Genomic DNA, 24,863 nt, shown 5'->3' with positions numbered 1-24,863 from the left:
TGAGCACCTGTGGGGCGGAGTTCTCGCAGAAGGCACTGATTTCATTGTTCATGGAGATGCTCCTTGAAAGAGCAATTTGCCAGTGTCCCTCAGAGCAACAACAGCAAGGCCTCTGCTCGAGATACCATCTCTGCGCTCTGACAGCCCCATCATTCATGCCCTGCTCCTGCCTCCCTCTTCCACGGGGACAGGAGTGAGGGATGGATGCAGGGATGCAGGCAGGGATGGCATGTTCCCACCACCAGCAGCTCCCAAATACTCCCGTCCCCTTCCGGTCTGGGTGTGCAAGACATAGCACTGCCCTCATTCAACATCATCTTCCATCTGTCCATGGACCAGTGAGGAATGGTGGCTTCAAGTGGGGTAAGCAGGTCCGGCGGCCACCCAGCTCCAGGGCTGGGTGAAGGTTGGTGGCCTGACCGCTCTCTGCAGCAGGGACTTTGTTGTTGCTGCAGCCTCTTCTGCCGGCGAGCTCGCCTGTCCGCCCTGGCTGCCTGCAATGGGGAGGATGAACAGCCCCCCAGTTCCTTTCTTTTCCTGTCTACCTCCCGCCTGCCCTCTGGGCCCCCAACTGGATGCTCCCACTCCTCCCATTCCCCCCGCTTCGCTCGGCCACGTCTCCTCCGCGAGCAGCGGCTTTATTATCTGTGAGCGGCAGAGGAAGCCATGGCTTGGCACAGAATCCCCTCATCAGCTGCTGCAGCGGGGCCTGCCTGGCACCAGGTGGCAGAGTGGGGTGTGAACGTTGCGAGGGCAGGTGGGGTCCCGTGTTCCCCTGCCTGGGACAGCCAAGCTGGGACCTCCTCATCTTTCTGTAGGTTAAACCTTACCTTTGCAAGGAGAGTGCAAAGCACTCTGCCCCCAAACGTGTCCCCACCTGGTGACCAGCCCTGCGGTGACGTGCCAGGGCAGGCTGATGGCCTCACACATGATGGTGTGACTCATGTCAAGTGCCATGAGCAGGATGTGACCCCGCACCAGCTTCGGTATAAAGGAAGCCTCGGTCTTGCCCTGGGCACTGGTTTTGCGGGTAATGTGATGTCCCTGTCACTGTGCTGCTGAGGGATGAAGCCATGTGCTGTCTGAGCATCACAGGGTGCTTGGTGTTCCCCACGTGCAGGGGGATATCGCATTGTGCCCTCTATCACTGCCTCCTCCAGCCCAGTCACAGTGCTGAGCCAGAAGAATGGCATCTCTCTGAGACGGGTGGGGAAACTGAGGCAGGGAACAAAAATTGCCTGGGCGTTTTCCCCTCTGGTGCCTTTCCAGCTGCAGCCTCCGTATATGTGCCTGGGAATGGGAGCTGCTCCTCATGGGGGGAGAACACCCACCAACCCCCCTGTGCTCCTCTTCCTTGCAGTGCCAGGTGCTTCAGTGACCTTTCTGCATCCAGGTGTTTCACTTCAATAATTTGCAAGCAGGTGGGGTTCAGCGAGAAACCAGCCCTCCCACCTTGGTATTTATTCACTAGATGAATGCCCCCACTTCCCTTGGGGAGCTCCAGCAAAGCTGCCTGGGACCCCAGAAGCCCCTATGCGAGCAGGACTAATGCCCAGGTATGTGCAGCCCCTTGTGCTTTGCTCTGTTCCCAGGCCTGTGATGTATCTGTGCAGCGATGGGGGAGGAGTTGCCCAAGTGTGAGCCCTGCTCGTGTCCTACTGGGACGGGCTCCCTGTGAGCATGGCTTGCTCGCCGCCGAGGGGTATAGGTGCACGAATTGCAGTTGCAAATCCTCCCTGCAGCTGCCTTTTTTTTTTTTTTTTTTCTTTTCCCTCTCCCCCTTATTTTTTCCTCAAAATCCTGTTGCCTCTTGGACTAGGACGATTCGGGGCGCAGAGCAGAGCAGGGAGATGCTGGCTCAGCCCGTGCATAGATCCCTCTGTCTCTCCTCCCTGTGCAAAGCCCCGTGCCTGGCAGAAGCAGACCCTTGAAATATTTGGAGTCCTACACCTGTAATCGCTCCCTTCACTCGTGCTCCTGCCTGCAGCACCGTCCCTTTATCGCTGTGTCTCTGTGCGGAGGAGCAGAGACATGAAACTGGTGGAGGGGGGGGACGGGACACGGGGGGCAAGGCACGCAGAAAAGCGCTGTAGAAAAGCCGAGCAAATTAAGCAGAGCTCTGATCTGCTTGGGTTTGTGCTTGCCAAAAATGCACCATGCATCTTAATTCGCTCTGCTGTTCAGCTCGCACTCACTGCTCTCCTGATGCCATTTCGGCGCTCTGAGCTCAGCCTTTTCAACACTTCACTCTTCCTCTTTCAGGATTTTTTTTTTTTTTTTTTTTTTTGCATGTCTGATTGCAGAATCTGCTGCAGGGGGAAAAGGGGAAGCCAGGGGAGGGAGGACGGGAGCCCCGACCCTGGGTGCTCCTACTTGCACTTCCCGGCAGCCGGCTGAGTCCCCCGTTGCATTTTGGAGGCGGGGGGGCATGTGTGCGCGTGTGTGTCTTTTCTAGAAAGTCCTTCCTGGGTGCTCTCCAGTCGCTTTTTTTCCCACCCAGCCGTCTGATCTGCCTCTCGCTAAGATCCTCTAAAGGAAAAAAAAAAAAATTAAATTGGTGTAATCCACACTGGCTTTTATTCTCTTCCAGTTCAGTTTAATCTTTTTCCTCTCCACCCTTGTATCCGGATTGCTGGGGGGGGAGAACCCACCCAACAACCAAGCGAAAGGCAGCATCGTCCTCTTCCAAAAGACGAAAGAGCCTGAGAAAGCAGGAGCCGAGCCAAAGCCCCTCTCCTCTCCCCCCAGCACAAATTTAACCCCAGCTGCAACTTTTCTTCTGCTGGCGGGGCTGAGCTGGGGCTCCGGCAGTGCTGGGGTGGGTTTTCCCCCCCTCCCTCCCCTGGATTGATTTTAGCGGAGAGGGAGGGGGGTGGGGAATCCTTTTTATTGCAGAGCCCGGCTCGCTTTGCAACCCTTCCTCCTCCTCCTTCTCCTTCTCCTCCCCTTCCCCTGCTTTTTGTGCCCGCCGCAGCAGGGCTGGCCAGGCCGGGGGGGGAGGGAAGCGATGGGAAGAGGAGGTCGCCCCCTCCTCTCCCTCTGTGTGTTTTTTTTGCAGGTGTGTCAATTTTAATTCTGCCCAGTAGGTGGGACTTGGTGACTTTCGCACCGTTTTGGTTATTTATTTATTTCCCCGGGCTGCCTCCCCAGCCTCCCGTTGCAATCCTCCGGAGCGGCTGGCGGGGAGCGGCGGGCGGCGGGCGCAGGGCGGCCGGGCCAACATGCATCCCCGCCCGCTGCCGCTGCCGCTACCGTAGCGGGAATTACAGCCTCTCCGAGCCAGCTGCCAGCATGATTTCATCTGCTGGAGGATTTTTGCATCTGATCGCTTGAGGTTTTGTTGTGTTCTTTTTTTTTTTTCCTCCCTCTGTCTTTGTTTCCTTCCCCCTTTTCCCCCCCTTCCCCTCCCTCCATCCCCCCTTTCCTCCTCCTCCTCTTTTTAGAAGCAGCAATCGGAGATGGATGTCTCTCTTTGCCCTACCAAGTGCACTTTCTGGAGGGTATTTTTGCTCTGGAGCATTTGGGGAGACTATCTGCTTTCGGTGCTGGCTTGCCCTGCTAATTGTCTTTGCAGCAAGACAGACATCAATTGCAAGAAGCCGGATGATGGGAACCTCTTCCCTCTCTTGGAAGGGCAGGATTCAGGCAGCAGCAATGGCAACACGAGCATCAATATCACGGACATCTCAAGGAACATCACTTCCATGTAAGTGGGGTTCCCCCTTCCCCTCTCCGCGGCTCCGTCCCCTCCCGGGTGCGGGCTGGGCTGCCGGTGCGGGGCTCAGGTGCCCTCGGCATTGCTGCGCTGCTTGGCAGAGCTCAGCCCGGCTTCCCGAGCAGAGGACGCAGATCCAGCTTCCCCCCTTACCCCATTCCCCTCCCCCTACTCAAAAAAAAAAAAAAAAAAAAAAGCCCAGCAACAGTTTGGCCAAGGTTTAAGAGGAATAAAGTAAATGAGATCTGATTCCTTAGCAGGAGGGAGAGCAGCAGGCAAAGATGCTAAAGCTGCTGCTTCCTTTAACTGTTTGCTTCTGGAAGGGCGGGGGGGAGCGCCACAGTCACACAGAGCTACATTTATACCCAAATTGGGCAAGAAAAGCAAGTTCTGAGCTGCTCGTTCTTTTTAAAGACTTTGGATTCTATTAGAATGTCATTTTTTTTCATCCTCACAACAGAAAATGCTCCCTTCCCTGCCCTGGCTGAGTGTGTCTGGGGATCTGCGGTTTCGCCTTTTTAAGGGGAAGAAAAGAAAGAAAGAAAAAAAGGACAATGAGATGTCCCTTAAGTAGCTGATTTAACTCGCGTTGTTGTAATTTTGCAACTCGCCGTGATGGTGCGATAGAATTTGTGTGTTTTCGGCTCGGGGTGGTGGCGGTGGGGAGAAGCATCGGAGCAAGGGAGATATTTTTAGTTGAGCACTTTGCGTTTGTTTGCATGCTTGTTTATCTGGAAAATCAACTTGAAGTTGCATTATCCTTGTTTGGAGAGGCGGTTAGCAAAGCCCATGTTAATCTCATCAGCGTGGAGTCGAGAAAAGAATATATTTCCTTCTCCTGAATCCATCCTGCTGTGTGTGTGTGCGGGAAAAAAAAGAAAAAAAAAATCCTCATCGCTTCCAATCTCCGTTCTGTATTTTCCAGTACGTTTTTGGGTGAGATGAACTCTGAGCCATTTCATTATTCTAATGCTAATTGAAATGTGAGCATTTAGGGAAATGTAGCCCCCCAGAGCAAGTTGCCGGTGGGAGTTGAGCAGAGAAGAGGTGGAATCCTTTATTCTGGCAGTTAAATGCAGCAAGGTTTGAAATGAGTAATGGAGGGTTGGTTATTTATTTATTTTTCTCTCCACCTCGGTCGCACAGTTGCAGGGAGGGAGAGGGCTTTGCTGGGTCTCTTCTCGAGGCTGTTTGCTTTGGTCCCAGTGCAATTGCAGCAAAGCCACGGAGTAATCGCTGTGCCTCTTGGGCAGCTCTGCTTGTCGCCTGATGACGGGAGCCGCTTTCCCCGCTTTGCTGTACAGGTTCATGAGATGCCCGAGCAGGTTTTCAGCAGATACTGCTGACCCTGAACCCCCAGTCCTGCCCTCACCTCCCCAGCAAACCTCTGCCAATCCGGCAGGAATGGAAAAAGTAAGGAGGGGAAACTAAAACAACGCTCCCCTTCCAATTGCCCCATATTACTCTACGCTGCGGTGCTGGAGCGTTTTCTCTGCGATGCTGGAGGGATGTGGATGATGCTGGGGAAGACAGAAACTCTTGTTTTGGTTTTGTTGTTTTTTTTTTTCCCCCTCTGCTTGCTGTTTGTTGTGGTTTGGTTTTAACCCTTTGAGGGATGCAGAGCAGCGGGAAAGGCTGCAAAGGGTTTGGAAGCTGCCAGCGTGAGCAAGCGTGCGTTGTCAGATGCACACAGACATCTCAACTGCTGCGAGAGGTAGTGTTACAGGAGTCCTTTGTAACCAGAAAATCTCTTTACTGCTTTGAAACGGAAAAATACTGATAAGCAGTCCAGAACAAGGAGAGGGGCAAAAAAAAATATTAAAAACCCGAACAACTCTAGAAACAGAGATGTTTGGTATTTTTTTTGGACAGGAGCTTTTCTGAAGTTGGGGAAGGAGGAGAAGGTGCCAATTTTTGCTGGATGCTGTAGATGCCTCTGCTCTACTGCTAGCGAAACGCGTTCCCTCTCCTCCTGCATTGCTGCTGGCTCCATGCCTTCATCCCTGGGCTTGGAGGCCGAGGTGTAGATCTGGGGTGAATCCCAAAATGCTGTGAGGGGCTGAGACTGAGCACAAGTGAAAACTTTCCCCGGAGATATGTGCTCACTGGGAAGACAGGAGTGGTTTGTAGAGGATGCTTATGGGAGCAGAGGGATGATTTGGGTGGTGGAGCTGCTTCCTAGCAAAGGAGTCACTGCTGGGAGCCAGGATTGAACCTATGTTCCTGCTCTTGTGTAGGAAGCATCAGGTCCTGCACCCTTCCTGGTTGATGCCAGGCCTCTCCTTGCCACCACCCACATCATGGGTGCTGGGGCGAGGGGTGCATCCAAGCCCAGCCTGGTTGTCGCTGAATCATTCCCAGCACGCGGATCTGATTCAGCTGGGCACTGAACAGTGCTGCCCCTGCTCGCCATGCGTGCTGAGGGCTTGGCTGCTTTAGGCATTTTGCCTTGTTTGTGGGCAGTGAGTGGGTGAAGGCGCTTTGGTGCACTGGGCTGGGGGGTGAATGGGGGGCTTTGCCCTGTCTCTGCGGCTGGGAGGATATGATGCTCCAGTGAAGTCCTCCCTACAGGCCCTGGAAGAGGTGGTGGTCTCTTTGCTAGCAGCAGGATGGAGCAAGGTGGTGGGATATGGGGCAGTGAAACCACCCTGGGGCCAAGTGGGGCCTTATTTGTGCCCAAAAGACAAGCTCAGCTTGGCAATCTGAGCTTGGGTGGTGCTGATGAAAGGCTGCCAGGGCCCTTTCTGAGAACTGGAGAGAGCAAGCAGTGTGAGCTGGCTTGGTGGGCTTGTCCATCTTACCCTGTTGAGCCAGGGCAGAGGCCCCTCCGTTACAGCCTACCCCACCCAGGCAGGTCCCCCAAGCATCAGGGGCCAGGTTATCAGGAGCTTTGGGTTATTTCACATCTCAGTGACAGATGAGACTCCCGAGGCAAGGTTGACAGAAGGAGGACAGGAGCCACCCAGCCTGCAGCGCTACCCATGGAGGCTGGCAGGATGGGCCAGCCTCGTGGGTGCCCGCAGTGTGGTATCGCATCATCAAGCCTCCTGTTGCACCCCTCAATGAATGGCCTTTGTTCTAATGGCTGCTGCTTTTGATTTCCCACCATCCTCCTTCTTTTCAGGGAGAGCAGAGCAGCTGTGGCCAGGGCTAGGTAGCTCCTACTCCAGCTGGACTGGGGGGATGGTGGCACATGACCTTCATGCCAATCCAGGTGGTGCCAGGCTAATGGTGAAGCAGGGAAAGGGCAGGAGGTCCTTGCCCTGAGATGGAGGAGGAGGTTGTGTTGGCTGCTTGTCCCTCTGCCCTTTCCCAGCCTGCCCAGAAATGTGTCCAACTTCAAATTGCATCCTTGGGAATGTGGCTCTGCACATGGAAATCCCTGTGAGAGCTGCCAAGGGTCCCATCCTTTGCAAGACCCCCACCCCCCTAAAAAGACCATATGTACAAGGAGAACTTCAGTTCTGGGGACGCCATCCATGGCACTGCGGGAAGTCTGGCTGGCACATGGGGTGGCTGGGCTCGCCTGTGTTGCTGCGTGTCGAGGTGCCGGGGAGTTACCCTTCTGGCAGCGTGGGCAGTGCCTGTGTGCGCCGGCATGGCGCGTGGGGAAGGACGGACGGAGGAGTTTGCCATCTGGGCCTCCCTACTTCTCAGCTGTTGCTATGGCACTGCGGAGATGCTGCCAGGCAGGCGGTGGTGGCCTGTGTTTGTCACCCCTGGGCTCCCTTGAGGTGGGGAGATGTTGCTGGTATATAAAGCCTTGATCTCTCACCCACCCTCCCCAGGGAGAACAGGGTTTCTTACAATAAAATACCCCAACAGGTGGGTTTGCAGGTTTATTTGTGCAGCTTGTAGCTGCCTTTAACTGGGTGAGATGAATTCAGAGCAACTCAAATGGTGGGTTGTTGCAGAGCACTGTGGGTGGGATGCAGAATTTTGGGGACTCACAGGGCTGAGAGGAAGCGTTTTGTCCCCATGGACAAGAAGAGCAATCCCATCCTTTCCTGCTGGGCTGTCCCACCAGCCCACGGCAGCATCCACTCCACCCCGTGGGCCTGGCTGGGGGTGGCAGAGTCGTGTCAGAGCTGGGTGCTGTGGGGGGCGAGCGGCAGCACAGCCCCCACGCGCTGCGTGGGAGCACGTGGCGTGGGGGAGAGCGAGGGAGTGTGCAGAGTGGCAGCACCCCATCACTGCCGGCGTGGGGAGTGCTGAGGCATTGCTGATGCCCACGTATATCTGCATCCGGGAAGGAGGGAAGAAAGAAAGGGCAGGCATCTGCCTGGAAGGGTTGAGAGGAGCAGAACTCGCTCCCAAGCAGCTGTTAATGGGGTTTCTGTGATGCTCAAGCTGGTGATGGCTCTGCTTCAGGCAACAGGGCAAAAACTTTTTGCCCCCTCTGTGAACCAGCCACAGCGTTCCCAGTGTGCCTTGTGTGCTGCTGCTCTCTGGAGACGAAGGGCTCTGTGTTCCCAAAGCCTCCTATCCTGTCCTTCCTCTCATCATCTGGTCCTGAAGGCTTTGACTGCTGCAGAGATCATTCCAAAGGTTCCTAATTCAATCCAGGTTTGTTTTGCAGGGCTCTCGTTTGTGCAGTGTGGCTGTCCTGGGGCATGTTAAGAAGGGAGAGGTGGGTGCAGCGTGAGGCTGTGAGGACAGAAGAGGTTGCAGAGATGTTTGGGATAAGGAGGTGGGCTGGGATATGGCCTTGAAGTTCTAGAGGTGGCTTAAGTTGGGAGCACTGGTCCTGACTGTCCTCATATTGTCCCCTTTGCATCAGGGGATTGAGGCCATGGTGAGTGCTGCCCCATGGACCACAGCAGCTAAACTTGCACCAGGGACACCCAGGGCTCAGTGTGTCCCCTGGACTGGCTGCTGGCTCCTTGCCCTGCTCTTACGGCCTTTCTACCTGCTGACCAGTCCTAGAAGGAGGCACTTGTCTGGCATGGGTGGTATCTGGGGCCTCCCATACTTTTGCAGTCCTCCAGGCTATGTGTGGGGGCAGAGAAGAAGGATCGGGGGTAGATGTGGTATAAAAGGTGTTTTTTCGAGGATCTGGCTGTCAGGGCCAGGTCTCAGCTCTGATTTCCCAGCAGCAGCTGAGCTAGCACTGAGCAGAGGACATTGGGCACCTGAGGGTTACAGCCCTGGTTTGACTGGCATACAGGATTCCTGCTGGGTTGAGTCACCTGCCTTTTCATGCCAGAGTCTGCTGGTGTTTCTACCCCTCTTGGGCCTGATCCCACTGAGGTGCCCAAGTCCTTCCCAGCCATGTTTGCATTGCCTGGCTCTGCTCATGGCCCATACCAGGCATTTATCCAGGGAGGAGACAATTTGGGTGCCTATCAGGACTTCCCAGGGATTTTCTGAGATGAATGTGGGGTCTGAGCTGCTGCCTTGACAGGAGGAGCTGGTGACCCAGATGGCTTCACAGTGCATGTGTCATTGCCCTAACCCTCATGTCCTGCAGGGTTTGGGAAGGTCAGCTCTGCCTGATGGTTTGTCTCCCTGGGCTTGGAGAGGTGAGATGGGGATACGTCGGGTCTAGGATAGGTGTTTCATGGGAGGCAGAAGCAGAGGTGGAGGGGAAGAGACTGAGCGAGGACCTACCTTGCCCTTGGAGGCTTGGAGATGTATTGTCTCTGACTAGGGGCTTTTGTAGAGCTCAGTTAGGGAAAGCTCTCTGGGTCTGCTCTACCCCATCAGCTGACACCTTCACGTGCTTTGGCATGAGGCTGCTCATGGTCTCCCAAAGGCCTGCGGCCATCCACACACCCAGCAGTACTGGGTTCTTTCTGTGAACCCCTCAAACAGATGGGATGTCCCATGGGGTCACCTTTGGAGAGCTGTGCAGGTAGGTTGTGCTCAGCGATGCTGCCCAGCGCTACCCTGGCACACTGGTTTGTCCTGCTCAGTGCAGTGCCCGTGCTTAGTGCTGCCCATGAGCTCACGGTTGGATTTGGTGCATTCCCATCAAGTGGGGGAGGCTGCAGTCAAGTGGGGAGAGAACCAACCTCTGAGCCTGTCAGGCTTCCAAAAGTGAGCGTTAATAATGCTTGTAACTCCATGTATTATTTACTGGGCACTGTGCAATAGCAGTAATTTTGAGATTTGGGTTTCCTGCAGTGGGGATTTTGGCAGATTGTGTAGGTGCTTTCCGAGCAGGTGTGTTTGACAGCAGTGTGCGGGCTCTGTTCTCCCCCAAATGCTGCTGCTCTCCCCTCTGGGGGGTGCACAGCGAAGCCCCTGCTGAGGCGGTGCTGCGGACTGAGGTTCTTGCTCAGAAGCTGCTGCTCGTGCACGGTGGCTGGATGCTGCAGGCACTTTGCATCCCACATGAAGAGATGGGGAGCAGCAGCCCTGCTCTCCCCAGGCCACGCTTCAGCTCTTGGAGGACTGTGCACAGGGGCACCGGGACCACGGCAGTGCCAGATTATTCCCCCCGTCGCCTCCCAGCGTTGCGAAGCTGCTCCGGACAGAGGCTATTTGTGCGGGAGCCCTCGCAAACGAGCAACTCGGTGGATGTGCCGTAACCCCCAGCCCCAACCGAGCCGCTGCCCGGTGCCCCTCTGGGGCAGCCGGAGCCGGGCTCAGCCCCGGGCACCCTCTGCTCGGCTCCTCCCCAGCTCATCATCCGCTCTTTCCCCCGTTCGACGGCCGCTGTGCCGCTAGAGGGCAAGCGGCAGCGGGACACAGCCCGGCTCCGGGCTGCGCTGGCTCGGCCGGGGGCACCGGGACTGGTGCGGGAGCAGCCGGGGGCTGCTGGGGCTGAGGGGTCAAGTCGCCGCTCGCTGTCGTGCTGCCGGATGCCGTGCGGGAGAAGAGCCTTTGCTTCGGGGTGTCTGTGCTGCCGTACTCCCGTCCTGGGCTCCTACTTGCCTCCCAGGTGGACACCCCGTGGTGTCAGATGGTCCCCTGGGACCTGGCTGGGTGCTGGGTCATGGCTTTCTGCTCTGTGCTGTGGCAGGAGGATGCGGTTGGTGCACGCTAGAGATACAGCCCCAGCCCCTCTGTGAATTGAGGTGGTTCACAGTTTTTTGGAAGGTGTTGACCCAACCAGAGTGGGTGTTTCTGGGCTGTTTGAAGTGCTGGGCAAGAGGTGTCTGATTGGGGTGGTGTGCTGCTGGCTGTGTCTGGTTTGAGGCTGTGTGTGATCTGTGAGGAAGCCCCTTACAACTCTACCCGTTTTACTGACAGAGAAGTTGAGGCACGGAGCAGCAGTGCAGCTGGCCTGCAAGCAACAGAAAGGGGATGGACACCCTGCAGCCCAGCACTGGCCAGGATTTCAGGAGAGGCCAAGCATGGAGAGAGGATAAACAAGGCTGTTACATCAGTCCTGTTGTATTGACATCCATAGGAAGTGTCCCCAGAGAAATCCTGGATGTAGAAGCAACAGGGCACAGGCTGAGATCTGTCTCTGGAAGCCTCCAGGGGTAGCTTCTATGCTCTTTGCTTCTCTGATTAACTCTGCTGCAGAGGTTGAATGGAGGTTGGAGGGCTAAAGAGGCTGTGTGCCCTTCCCCAAGATGGAAGGCCTGAGAAGAGCCTGGTGTGAGATGGGGAAAGAGCTGGCAGTGGTAGGAAGCTGGTTTTGATCCTATGGCATCCTCCATGTGCAGCTCCTGAAGGATATCTCGTTCTTGGCAGCTGGGCCCAAAATGGCTTGGTTATTTCCCTGCCCACAATTGCCATGTGCTGCCAGCATGGTGGAAGGGCTGTGACACCCAGTGGTCCTGCAATGCAACAGCAAATGAGTCTCCAGCATCATGGCGTTGGGGTGGATGTGTGCTGGGGAGTGGGTGATGGGTGTGGGTTAGGGCAATGATAGTGCTTGAGGCTTGGGCTTCATTTCACTTGAAGAAAAGGAGATTAAAATCTCTCTGGGCTCTCCTTGGAAGGCTGCACTGGAGTCAGTACCTAGCTAGCAAGGCTCCTCCACCAGCCATGTTCCCTTGTGCATCTCCATCCTCCATGTACTGCCCTATTTTCAGACCCCATGGGGCTGGGGGTCCTGCTCTGTCACCCTTGGTGTGAGACCTGGCCCTTGCTTGCCTGGAAGAGCAGCACCAGGAAAATGTGCTGTCTTTTTAGCTTGTTTTCATGTGACGTAGCAGTTGGGAAGCTGAAGGAGAAGCCAGAACCATGTGTGCAGCCAGCTTTCCTCCAGCTGCCACCCAACACTCCAGTGTAGGAGATGAGAGCCTGTTAGTGACTATCCCCATCCTATACCCCACCTCCAGCATGTGCCATCACCTCCACCTTCTCCCAGCTTCTATCTGCCTAAGTGGAAAGGAAAACTGCTTGTTTAATTAAAAACAGAAGTCCCAGCAGTGAAGCAGAGAGGTCGGGAAGGATTCCCAAGGGAATGTGATGTTGTGATAGCACAGACGAGTGTCTTGGGTGCTTGTCCTTGACTTCAGTGCTTGTTGCAGTGATGGCTAAATGGCCTTGGGATCCCAGGGCTTCAGGGAATCATGCAAGAAAATACTGAGCCCAGGTGCCATCCCATGCAGATCCTTCCCTGCAGCTCTCCTATGGTTTCGTGCTGGGCTCTGTCATGACGGGGAGGGCATAGGGCACCAGTGCCTTTGCTGGCTGTCCTGCACTGTCCCTGGGGGACTGAGAAGTGGGCAGGAGCAGATGTGAGCATAGTGAAGTCTCTGTCCCTCCTGGGTTGTGGAAGGCTGTCTCTTTACTAGCTCTCCCCAGGTGGTTCCCACTAGGAAATGTCAATGTGGAAATGCTCAAACAGATGCTGGGAATCTGGGTGCTGCTGAGGACTCTGTGTGCTCAGGGTTTTGCCAGGATAAATTAGGAACACAAGTGCTCAGCTGAGCTGCAGTGATGCCAGGCTCCAACTCCTGACCCTGCAGGGACATGAAGCTGTATGGAGGAGAGCCTAGGTGCCTCCAGCTGCTGACCTTCCTTCTGCTCCTGGAGCAGCCCTGGCCTTATCCCCCATCCCATGCTCTCCATGGAAATGCTCTGCAGTGACCTGGACTGGGAACCAGAGTTCTGACTCTCTGGTCTGTGATCCAGCTGTGCAAACGCTCCCTTGGGCTCCCTGTCCTTGTCCTGGACCACAGCCCTCCTCCTGCCTGCTTCTAACCCAGATAGGCAAGACCAGCTTGGGCATCCTTAGTGTCCATCTGGTAGAGATGGGATTGCTGCTGGGGAGCTCCGACTTGTGTGGCTGGAAAGATTTCTCTTGTCCCCCAAACCTCTTGCCTCTGGGATGTGACTGGGTGCTTCTGGGATAATGATGTGAATCCTGGTTTTGGCAGTCTCCTGCCTTGCCTTTGCTCTCCCAGCCAAAATATATCCCAGGAAAAGTGAGCTGAAAGCCATGGAGTCACTCAGTGGCTGCTGCTGAGCACTCTAGGGAGCAAGCAAAGTTCAGTGGGCATGGGGTCAAGTAATGCTGCGTATTCCCAGCTCCCCAGCCTGTGGAGAGCATCCTTGCCCTTCTGGGGCTCTTCTTGTGCCAGTTCAGAGAAGCTGAGTGTTACTGTTTCCTAGTTTGAGCCTCACCTGGGCTCTGGACATATCTGTAGTGGCAGCTTTCTCCTGGGCTGTCCCAGGCTCTGCAGTGGGGAGGGCAGAGTGGCCAGGGCAGCAGCCTGGTGCTCTTTTGGCAAGTGCCATGCCCCTCACTTCGGGCCAGGGCAGATGCTGGAGGGTGTCCTGGGGAGCATCAGAGCAGAACCCAAGCTCAGGGAGTGCCTCCAGGGCTCTGATGTGGCACAGGAATGACGGCTGGGCAGGAAGGGAGCATGCACAGCAGGGAGCTCTGTGAGTCTGGCACCCCAGGGGTTAATGGTGAGGTGCAGGGTACAGCTGGACCAGATTTAGGAGAGGCAGAGCCTAATGAGGTTGAAGAAGTGTCAGGATTGAGGTGTGGGCATTGAGGGATGTTAGGGTTTTGGGGTGAGGAAGGCAGGCAGTCACAGTGCTCCCCACAAGATGCTGCAGTGGTGGTTTTGGGACAAGGAGCTGAAGCTGGGATGCTCACAGGTACGAAGCTGTGGGGGTTTCCTGCCCTGGCTCTGGGAGGCAGATGGGTGCCTGCTCGGTGATGGACTGCCGTGCTGTGTTGGTGCCTGTCTGTGCCCCCCAATCACTTTGTGGGTTGATCCTCTGGCCCTTGGAAGCAAATCCACAAACCTTGGCTCGGTTGCAGCTGAGAGCCCATCTTGGGGCCAGGAGGTGTTGCTTTGGGCAAGTCTGCCTGGAAATCCTCTCTGTGCCTTGCCCTGCCTGCATTTTCCTCTGGGTCTTAATGGCCAAAGTTCCCGATGTCCACAGCCTGAGCTGTGCCTGGTGTTGCTTCGTGTTGCACATAAGTTCTCTCTTCCAGGAAGGATGGTGGTGGGATCCTCAGGCTTGTTCCCAGCCCCATGTTGGTTGCCCAGCACCCAGCGTGCTCCAGGCTGCCCTGGCCCTGGGGGAAGGATTCCTGACTTCCAAAAGTAATGGGTAACATAGATTTATTTATTCAGAGACTTAATTAGCATCTTTAAATATTAAATAGTAAACAAACTGTGTCTAGTGGGATCAACATTTACAAACAGAGATTTTTTTTTTTGTTGTTTTATTTCCCCTCTCTGGGACATGCACTTGTTTAAGTGTTTGGTGAGGAGCAGCTGTGTGGGGGCTCTCATTCATGGGCAAGGGACAACTCACAGTGATGCTGGTGAAGGAGGAGGAGAAGACAGGGTGGAAGGGGCGTGAACAGACAGGAGGGCTGGGGAAAAAAGAGGCAGAAAAGTAGGGATATGTGCTCAGAGCATGGATGTTGGGGAATTGCAGAGCCAAGTGCTGGGTTTAGGTAATTCTCTGCAGGATATGCCATCCCCCTCCTGCCCAGGCAGGTGGAAGGGGACAGGCAGGAGATGGAGGTTCCTACCGTGGCACAGCTAATTGCAATCAAAAGGTGGTGGTCTCTGCAAGGGGAGGTGGTTTGCAACTGATCTGCATCCTATTATCTCTGCAAATGGAGGCCTGCCTGGTAGCGGATTACACTGGGGGTTATTTATTGGCAAAGCACTGTACAGTTTTAATTTTTCCTTTTTGCTTATTCAGGCTTTAGCTCCAGAGGAAAATAGCCTGGGGTGGCTTTGAAATGGATTCTCTCTGCCCCATTAACTTATTCAGTGAGTTTAATGGGCCTTTTTTTCTCTGAGCCTTGAAGCCATCATTAAAAGGCAGAGATTTATAAAAGCAAAGATACTCCTGAGCTTTAGTCAAACTTCAGGGTAGAGGGGTGGGGGCAATGGTGTTGCTGCTGCCTGTGGCTCAGGTGAAGATATTTGGGTATGTTGTTGGGGTTGGATGCTGCTATCGTGCCTCTCCTGGAAGTTTTAGGTGGAGAAGAGAACCAGATTGCTTGGGATGCTGCCCAGGTGCTGGTGTATGTCTGTTTCTGTGCTGAGGAGCTGTGGGATCTACTGGGCTGTGCCAGGAGCAAGCCCTCACCTACGAGCGATGGGACGTTATCCGGGCTCTTATGTGTTGGGATGTTGCCTGGTATGACTTGTAACCCATCTGCATGACAAAGCTGCCGTCTCTCTGAGCTGATAGCAAGAAACTTCTTCTCTTGCCTTGGGTAGGCTGCTCACAACTTTATTTTTATTGTGTTTATGCTGTACTGGAGTTGGGCAGTGCTTGATGCTTTCGTAGGTGTCTGTGGTCAATGTTTGGAGCCCTTCCTCTTCCTTCCCTCTGCTAGTGGCACCTGGTCCCATTGCACCCCAGTGCTGCAAGAAATTGGGTGTCCCTGCAGGGATTGCACTTGTTAAGCATGTGGTCTCCTGGTATCTGGTGCAAAGTAAGGTATTTGGGATGTGTCTGGAGAATGAGACCGAGACAAAATATCTGAGTGAATTCCCTCTTTCTTGGGCTCTTCTAGGACCAACCTCTCCACTTTTTGTATTGCAAACCAAACCTGGTGTCTCTTTGGGGAGTAAGTGTAGGAACAGTTAAGATGTGGGTTGGCATGTCATCTAGAGGCATTGTCCTGCTGGCATGGCTGAATTTTTGGTTCCCAGGCCATGATGTGTTGCAAACATTGCTTCTGTGTAGGCAACCTTCGGCTTGTGCCACCGATGGGGAGCAGTGGCAGGGAAGGGCTGGGGGTGGCAGGGTTTCCTTACTCGCTCCTGACAGACTGGAACCCCTGCCTGCCTGTGGCCTGCCTAGCAGCCCTATCCCAGTAGAGGCAAGGAGCCTGGGCATCAGGAGAAACTCTGCCTCATTGCCAGCACGTGGGCTGGATCAGACCCTGGTGAGGAGGGACTGTGGGGTTGACCAGAATGAAGGGCATCCAGCTTCAGGAGATGTCTGAGGATTTGCTATTTGTAGCCTCTCTGGAGGGACTGACCATAAACCTGGCCTTGGAGCACTGCCTTGGGCCAGCGGCAGGACGGGGATGTGCTGAAATGACCCTGAAGGTGCTGTGGCCAAGCAGAAGCCAACTACAGCCATGCTGGGATGGGGAGAGTCCCTGCTGCTGGCCTGCCTGGGATGCGCAGAGCAAGGGGGAGGCTCATTGCAAACCCATCTGTTCCTGTGCCCCTCCCCAGGTCACAGCGGTCGGGGAAGGAGACACTTGGTTCTTAATAAACACCCATAAAATCACTTCTCCCCCACCCCTGTAAATCTTTGTCTCCTTGGTGGTACCTGCTGTGTAAATTGCTGCTGACCCTGTAAATCACCCTCTGCCTCCCTCCACCTCCCCTGAAACTGGCCCTCCCCTGTAAATCTTCTGTCCCCATCAGTTTTCTGCTGCCAGCCCCCTTTTCGCTGCCTGTGCCATAAATCCTGAGTGCTGGGGGGGCTGTAGGGTGCTGTGATGGGGTGATGGAGGGCAGCTGCCCCAGGATTGGTTAATCTTTCCCAACAGTTCCCCTGGGACTCGCTTTATGGTGGGAGCTGGTGGAGGATGTTCTGCCTGGCTGCCTGTGGGGAGGGTCACCCTGGTGCTGGAAGCAGGATAGGGCTGGGCTGTTATCTTCAGCCCCTAGGCTCCAGTCAACTGGGTGGAAACCGGAGGGTGTTGCTGGAGCCTTCGCCTGGCCACAGGTGTCCCAGCTCTCAGGAGGGCTCCTGGAGCAGGCTGCTCCCCCAGGGCACGTTTCTGAGATATAAAAATAGCTAGAGCAAAGAGAAAATCTCCATTTATCCCTCAAGTGCTTGAGGTTGTCTTGTAGCCTAGCTTTGCAATGCCCTTATCTGAGGGCAGAAGGGGCTGCGGGCAGAAGAGGTCCTCCTGTAGTGAAGGAGAACCATCACCTGAGCTTCTGCTGGGTGCTGGTACCCTGTTTCTGAGCCCTGAGTTGCTGGGATGACTGCTGGTTTTGTTTTGCCCCTATGATGATGCTGGGACAGCATGTAGGAGCTGAGGCAAGGGGTCTGGCAGAGACCTGACCCAGGGGACATGCAGGAAGCCAAGTGCTGTGAGCTGCGATGTCTAGAAGTCCAGCCTTGCTGCTTGACCTGGGCACACTGGGCTGTGCCAGGGTGTGCAAGAGGAGGTGTTTGTGCCTTTGGGGGAAGACTGTGGCTAGAGCTGATGGCTTGGCCCGTGCGGGTGGCTTGGCCTCAATCTGGGCTGGTAGCACTGCTGCTTTGCCATGGCTGGGGTCTCCCAAGGGTGCACACACACTAGGCACCCAGACGAGAGGCTGGGATGCTGGGGGATGTTTGGTGTGCAAATACTGAGCCTTGCTATGTCCAAGGACTTAGTAAGCAGAAACCGATTATGCTCAGCCAGAGCTGCCTTTTTCCTCCTAATGAGCAGGAGCGAGCATTACCCTGAAATCCGGGAGCAGCTCTGCCGCTCTCCTGCCGAGGTCAGTGGAACACACAGCAGAAGATGCACAGTCAGAGTCAGGATGGGGTCACCGGAGCGTTTTGGAACGGCACTGTCTGCAAAGTTGCTGTGTGCACGCAGTGTTTCGACACTTCTACTTGGCTCCCTGTGGAGGAAAACACTGCAGGAGATCCGAGTGCATTATGATGTGCCTTTCCAGGTGCCCCAAATCCCCGAGGTATGAGTGGGATGCTGGGGTGCCAGCTCAGGGCAGGGGAGCACAGCCCTTCCTGACCTCTCTCTGGAGGCTGGAGCTCCTCAACTGCCCGAGGGGTTCAGGGTTTGGTGTACAGATGTGCTGACCCTGATGGATGCCATGGATGGCATGTGGCCTCTGGAAAGGCACTGACCGGTGTCATTTGTGGCTCAGCTCTGCCTGATCACCCGGACAGTGATTGCCAGAAGACTTACAAGAAAAATGAGGTGGTGCTCTGGGATGGATGATTCAGGCATTAATATTAACTGCTTACGCTGCTGGCGGTGTTCTGAGACGGACCTGGGCTTGACCCAGCTGGATGTTTCCTTTAGACATTTCTTCTGCTGCCAAACATCCTTTTTTTTTTTTGGATTAGTTTTTCTTCTGTATCTGGTGTCTGAGGCCAGTTGTGTATTAGCACTGAGCTGATGATACCGCTGTGCTCTGGTTTTGGGAGGACAGAGGAAATGTGTATGGTGGCAGCACAGGGATGCTCCAGCAGCAGGCAGCGGAGGAGAGCAGAGGCAGATTTTCAGAATCCGTATAAATAGCAAAAATAAATTCCCAGCAAACGCTTCCAGTCCCACAGTATTAAGAAAGTGAAGCACTAGAGGATAAGGAAAGCATGAGCAATAACAGCAGGGATTTAGAAAGAATAAATCTTGCCAGACAAACCTGATTGCTTTTTCTTTTTTTGATGGAATCGCAAAATTAGTGGCTGAGCAGAACGTGGAAATCCTAATATATTTGGATTTAGCAAAGCATTTGATATAGTGTCTCGCCAAATCTTACTCTTAAAATTAGTTCAGTTTGCCTTGGATATGATGCTGCCAAATGGACTGAAAACTGGCTTAGGGCCCTAAACAAATAGCGATGGGCTGCGTTTGGGGAGGGGGGAGCTGCGGGAGCAGAGCTGTGAACTGCCTTTTCTCATTAAAAAAAAAAATCAAAATGACAGAAAACCCCTAAAATCATAATAGTAAACCCCAGGAATGTGGCCTTGTTTGAGGCACCTTATTACAGGAATATTGACAAACTGGAGAGAGTTCAGAGGCAAGAAACGGCGGGGGGGGGGGGGGGGTGGGGGGGGGGGGGTGGGGAGCCATCAGAGGGGTCAAGTTACCCTCGAGGGGAGGCTGGAGGCTGAGAAAGTCCCAGGGCTGGAGGCATTTTGGGGAGGAGCAGGTGGTGGCCCGTGGGGCCAGGATGAATATTTGGGCTGTTGTTGGAACCTGGCAGTGAGCACCTCAGCCTTCGCCCCCGCGCAGTGGCGAATCGCTAAGCTGCCCATTTCACGGCCCTTTCCAGATATTATCGAATAAGTGGTGGAAAATATTCACCGTGACTGTCAGAAAGAACATCCCTGACCGGGGGAGCTGGGCACGTTTCCTTGGGGAAAATCTTGTGTCTTAGAGCAAGCACAAGGAGGTGGCCCTGGGCAATTTGGGGCAGTGGATGGGGATTTTCCTGGGTTATGGGCTTGGTTGGAAAGCCAAGAAGTGGCTGCAGCTGCCTTGAGGTGCTGCCTCCTGCAATATCTCTCTGCACCCTGTAGGCATTTATTTATCATCAGGGAAAAGGCTGGGAAAATGCTGGTGGCTGTTGGAGTGTGAACGTGTCCCCATGGAATGATGGCTGAGTCCCTGCTTGTTCGAAGGCTCACCGAGAGGTGGTGGTCCCCCCAGTCACCCTGCAGAGATAGAGCAGGATGGCTTGATGCCCCTTGCAGGATTTTATACGAGGGGTTGAGCCCTGTCTGTAGAGGTCGGGAAGGATGAGGTCTTCCAACTCATCCATGAAGGTGTCTGTCTGTCCAGCACACTGAGGTCTTGGAGTCCTTCAGCACTTCTTTGGGGCCTGGAAGAGATGCTGAGTGTGTGGAGCTCTTGGCATAACTGTAACATTCCCACAAGGTCAGGAAATGTGTGTCCATCAGTGATGGCTATTTCAGATCGGTTGGATGCTACCAGGACCATTGCCCACCACTGCCAGCAGGATGGGTTAGATAAGCTGTGCCTTTCTTTTGCAAAAATGTAAACTTTGCTTTTTAAAGCAAATCTGTGCCTTTTGATAGAAATGTAAAGAAACTTTCAGTATGGAAACTTTCAGTATGGGCTCGTTAGAGGGGACATGGCTTCATGTAGGGTGCAGCTACGTTGCACCCATAAGCCAGTGTGGTGAGGCAGGAGTTAGCCAGGTTGAACTAGAATTAGGGAAAAAGCCCTGAAGCAGAGCTGGGAAGGGCTCCTAGAAGATGGAGTGGTCTTGTATTGGTGTCCTGATCTCCCTGGGAGAGCACAAGGTGTCTTCATCCCTGCCATGGTCCTTCAAGTGGTTCCCTCTTTGCATTGCTCCCTACCCGAGGCAGAGCCTGCTGTGCGGATGGTGGGATGGGGCTGAACCAGGGAAGATTTGGGAGGTATTTTTAGCTATTCTAATTGTGGTAAATAAATGCCATTCTTACTTGTTGGGATTGAGCTACAGCTAAATCACAACTAGTTCTAATGATGATAATTACCGGATTTCAATATTTATAGAAACGGGCGCTTCCTTCGTATCGGCGGCTGCCGCTGTGCTCTCACCTTCACAGATCGAAACCAGGGCTCGTTATCGCTGCAGCTATTGATTTACTTGCACGTTTTTAACCCACAGATGGCAATGTATGAGAGATCTGAAATGATACGGACCTGCCAGGCATGTTGCAATCTTTGGGCAGAAGATGTGGGATGAGTAGGGAAGCATCTCCCAAGGACCTGCCAGTTGGATTCTTGCATTTTGGGCACCCTTGAGAGATGTTCACAGGTCTGCGAGCTTGCCTGTGTCTGCCAGGGCTTAGCCCCCAAAGGGTGGAGGTGACTGTGCATATTTTTGCATGTGTTAGCACTGTGGATCGCTGCCTCCTGTTGCTCTGTGAGCCAAAACACGCACATGCTGTAACTGGAACAACTTAGAGGTGAGGTGACACAAAGAGGCTCGAGTCCTGTAACGCTGAGTTTGGAGGATCTTGTAGAAAGGAGTTGAGAAGTTCCTGCCTGCAGCAGCTTCTGGATGTCTTCATTTAGCAGCATCCCCCTCGGGCCTGGTACTGCAGAAGGGTGGGCACCTTTTGGAGTGTGTGGGTGCAGAGCTATGCACATGGGTGGCATGTGTGCCTGTCCCCTAAGCCTGGGATGAGGGCGCAGACCCCCCTGGGCTGTATCAAACCAGCCCCGTCAGGTTGATCCCAGCCTGCGGATCCTCACCAGCATCCAGACTCGAGCGCCCATTGGGTCTGAGGCTCCCTCCTCGTGCAAGGTGTAGAAAAGATTCACTTATTCAATTTGCTATCTCTCCAGTGCCACATAAGCTATATTGATAAATTAATCTTATATTGTTGTGACTAACAGCCCTGCAATTTTTACACTGTGCAGTCTAATCTGTCTTGACAGCTGTATCATTAGTTTACATTTGTTGTAATCTTATTCGCGATGTTGGCTGTGGGGAGTTTTTATTTGAGGTGCTGTGCTGCTATGCAGGCGCTGGGCACAGCTGGTGACTCTCTGCTGGGTATCTTGGGGTGCTGCGGGGTGCAGCCACCTGGGTGCCCTCCCCAGGAGCCAGCCCCAAAATGCTGCTGTACCACCTTGTTAGCAGCATCCTTAGGGCTGACCCAACCTCACCAGAGCATCCCTGCTGCTGAGGGTTCAATGGGGACCCCCAGATTAGGGCAAAGGTGGTGAAAAGGTGGATGTTGGGAGGTTTATGTCTTAAAGCATTCTGAAAAGTTTACTGTATGATGAGGGATAAGTTGTTTTCTCGGTCTGTGCTTTAGTTTTGTGTGGTGTAGGATGGTCCCTGCTCCATCACTGAGGTCACTTTTTGGTCACAAGGGATAAAGGGACTGTGGGAGCTTGTGCTGCATGGCCTGTCACCCAGGCCTTTGAAGATGTTGCGTGGGGGATGGTGATATGTGCTGGCGTAGCGCTTTGAGATGGAGGTGGCAGTGTCAGTGTCACGGTCGGCTGGCTGCTCCCCTGGCTCGAGCCTGGCTTTGCTGTCCCTGGTCCAAGTGGGGACGATTCAGGTCTCTCTGTTGCTTTTACAGAGTCCCTTTGGTTTGCAGGCAGCTTCACTTGCAACTTCTTCTGATAAACAGCTCCCCAAAACTGTGGAGCAAAATGTTTTGGGCTGGTGCAATGACATTTCTGCCAGCAGGGAGCAAGAGAGACTGTGTGTTCTCCAGGCGCGGGACAGAACGGCGGGGGTGGGAAACACTTCAGCTGCTGCTTTATGCTTTGGGTTTTCAACTTGTTAAATCTAGATGGGAAAGGACAATTGCAGGAGCACAGGCTCCTGTTAGCAGCATCTCTGACCAAGCCTGGATGGCTCAGTACTAGCTCAAGCCCATTCTCTCATGTGCATCCTCTTGGGGAAAGCATTTGGGATCTGGCATGACTGAAGATGCGGATGGCTCCCGATGCAGATGTGCCCCTTGCAGTTTGATGATGCAAATTGTTATGTTTTAATCTTTAATTAGGGTTGTGCAGCTGTAAGGACTGGCAGGGTCTGGCAATGCTCTGTGCTGTGCTCTGATTGACCCTGGCACCAGTAACGTGTCAGCCCAAGGGACGTGCTGTAGTTCCTCACTGTGCCATGGCGGTGCTGCCCATGTGCGTCCCCCTTTGGAGGCAGGACTGGGAGCAAAGGGTGGCACGCGCTGTTGTGATAGCCCTGGTGGCTTTGTGCAGGGCTGGTGGGGGTGGATGGTGAAGCTTGGCAAGATCTGCGTGGTGGCATCAGCATTGACTGTAGGAAAATCCTCGTTCCAGGGGACAAACACTCAGGGCAACATCTGTAGCCTGCTCGTTGCCAAGCATGCAATGATACTGTGAAAGGGGTTTCACGTGTGGTGGTCCACAATGAGACCTGCCAAGGCTTTGGTGATGTGACTGTCCATCACACAGCTCAGAAGCTTGTTGCTGTGGCACCAGGATTCATCAGCATTACAATACCATTTGCGAAGTGATGTCATGTTGAGGGCTGGAGACAGCCCTCAGTAGTGGCAGGGACCTGCATTTGCATCCTGCAGCTGGTAGAGCCTCCTGCTATTATTGCTGGGCAGCTGCCATTTGTCATGGGCTGCAGCTGGTGACAAGGTGATGGACACCAGCAGCTTGAATACAGCTACTCAGCATGGCTGGGGGCAGGAGGCGATGTGCATGCCCTGGATGGGTTCTGTGCTGTTCACATGGTGTCATGTCCTCTTTCCCAGCTGGGTGGGGCGTTGGAGATGGGAGTCCCTAGCACTTACCCCTAAATCCAGGGTTAATGACAGATGTGTTACCTCTGCAAGCATGGCAGCAGCACCTCCATGTGCCCTGAGCACTTCTGGCCTCCTGTCCGCTCCCATGGAGAAGATGCATTTCCCACTCAGCGAGTCCCTGGTGCCTGCGGTCCTTGCTCCAAGCTCTAGTGGCAAAGGATGATCCTTTGCCTGCAAAGACCCTGCCAGTGTGTTCAGCAAGGAATCCACTCGTGGTGTAAAATCTGAACAGTCTGCAGCCGTGGCTCTCGGATGGGAGGGGGTGACCCAGTGGGTGGAGTGGGTCCACTGGGGCACATGGCATTGCCTAATGTGCTGGTTTCTTTGCTTGATGAGGATGATTCTTGTTCTGCTCCCCAACCCTCTTCACAGCACTCGACGGTTGCCGTTCGCACCCTCCTTCTTATTAACTTCCCATGGGAGGTGGGAGTACAGAGAGGTGGGCAGAAACCTCCGCAGAGGGGTGCATCGAACCGGTGGCAAAGCTCAGCTCTGCTCCTGTGCTACCCTTGTCTGTGGCCACTTCCTGCTTGTGGCCAGGGCATCACTGGGGCAGATTGCACTGTTTTGCTGTTTATAACCCTCCCATCCCATAGCTAGTGTGAGGATGTCTCTATTTGTTTTTTCCTGATTTATCCCTGGGTGAATTGCAGGTCCCTGCCCTTGGTTCCCAGATGGGTCTTGCTCACCTATCAGTGCCAAGTGCTGCTTTAAGCTTAGGGTATCCCCTGTGCAGCTTGGGATAACCTCCAGTGCTGCCAGTTCCCAGGCACTGGTGTCAACTGGGAGACACAGGGAGATTAGGCTGGTACTGCTACACTCCACCCATACTGATGAGACTATTTCCATAGCAACTACAGGATTTTTCAAAGGGGAGATAGGGGAAAGATGTGAGAAACCAAAAACAACCCAGCTGAAATCCATCACGGGCAGAAGCTGTTGGTCAGTGTGTGGGGGCTTCAGGAGGTCATGTATTACCTCTTGCCCAGGAGCTTGGTGTATTTGTGTCAGACCTCGTGGCCAGGCAGCCCTGATGCTCTCACCATCTAAAATATGGAGAACAGAGCTGGTGGTTGTATCATGCTGCTCGAGAGAGCTGGGATGCCCTCATGGGGCAGCTGTGTTGGGGTTTTGGGGCTGGGGAAGGGGCAGGAGCTTGGGAGACCATGCTGCATGGAGGTGATGAATGCTGTGGCTCTTGGAGCCGTGGAGGATGCTGCAACTGCTGATGCACAGGGTGATTTCCCAAGCTGTTGGCATCGCTGTGCTGGTGAGGCAATTCCAGTGGTGCTGGGGTCTGTGTCAGCTCAGGTGGGAGTTGGGGATGCCTTTCACCTGCCCCTGCTTTCCCGCAGGGCTCTGGGGGAGGGAGCTGCAGCTTCTGTCCTTGAGCATCCCAGCGCTGCTTTGGCTCTGAGCTCTGCCCTCCCCTCTGGCTTCATCCTGCTTCCTTCTTCTCTGCCTCTTGCCCTTGCTGGGTGCCAGAGAAACAGCTAGAAGGGCTGTAAATGATGCTTCTGGTGCAGAAAGCTTTAGGAACGTGGTGACATGTATAAGCCTTGCACAGTGACCCTGTGTGTGCTGTCCCAGAGGCTGAATCCAAGCCTTGGTGTTGCAGCAGGAGAGATTGGAGAGTGGCTCGACCCAGTGCTCTTGGGGTATGTCTGTGGTTTGATGGTGGCTTGGGGTTGAGGGGGCTGCCAGTGGGCCTTTGGGCAGGTCTGCTGGCTGCCTGGCGAGCCCAAAGGTGGCTCGGGGGCTGGTGGGCATCCTGCATGCT

The 24,863-nt window shown here is 54.3% G+C and overlaps 1 protein-coding gene across 6 annotated transcripts in view; it reads left to right on the top strand.

The window, feature by feature from the left end:
• Positions 1 to 3,302: 3,302 nt before the first annotated feature.
• The window catches only part of NTRK3 (neurotrophic receptor tyrosine kinase 3), a 209,968-nt gene continuing 188,407 nt past the window's right edge, over positions 3,303 to 24,863 (top strand). For 5 of the 6 annotated variants that reach the window (XM_086619989.1, XM_086619988.1, XM_086619986.1 and 2 more), the window contains exon 1: positions 3,459 to 3,706. In XM_086619989.1, coding sequence (XP_086476115.1) covers positions 3,459 to 3,706 — 248 coding nt within the window. Of the gene's footprint in view, positions 3,335 to 3,458; positions 3,707 to 24,863 lie in introns of those variants that run through there. The other variant, XM_086619990.1, reaches the window with a different exon arrangement.

Source organism: Tauraco erythrolophus, chromosome 14 (assembly GCF_009769465.1).
Source record: "Tauraco erythrolophus isolate bTauEry1 chromosome 14, bTauEry1.pri, whole genome shotgun sequence".
In the NCBI taxonomy this organism is placed as follows: Eukaryota; Metazoa; Chordata; class Aves; order Musophagiformes; family Musophagidae; genus Tauraco; species Tauraco erythrolophus.
Note: the sequence above shows the minus strand (reverse complement) of the source record. Positions and strands in the feature narration are given on the sequence as shown.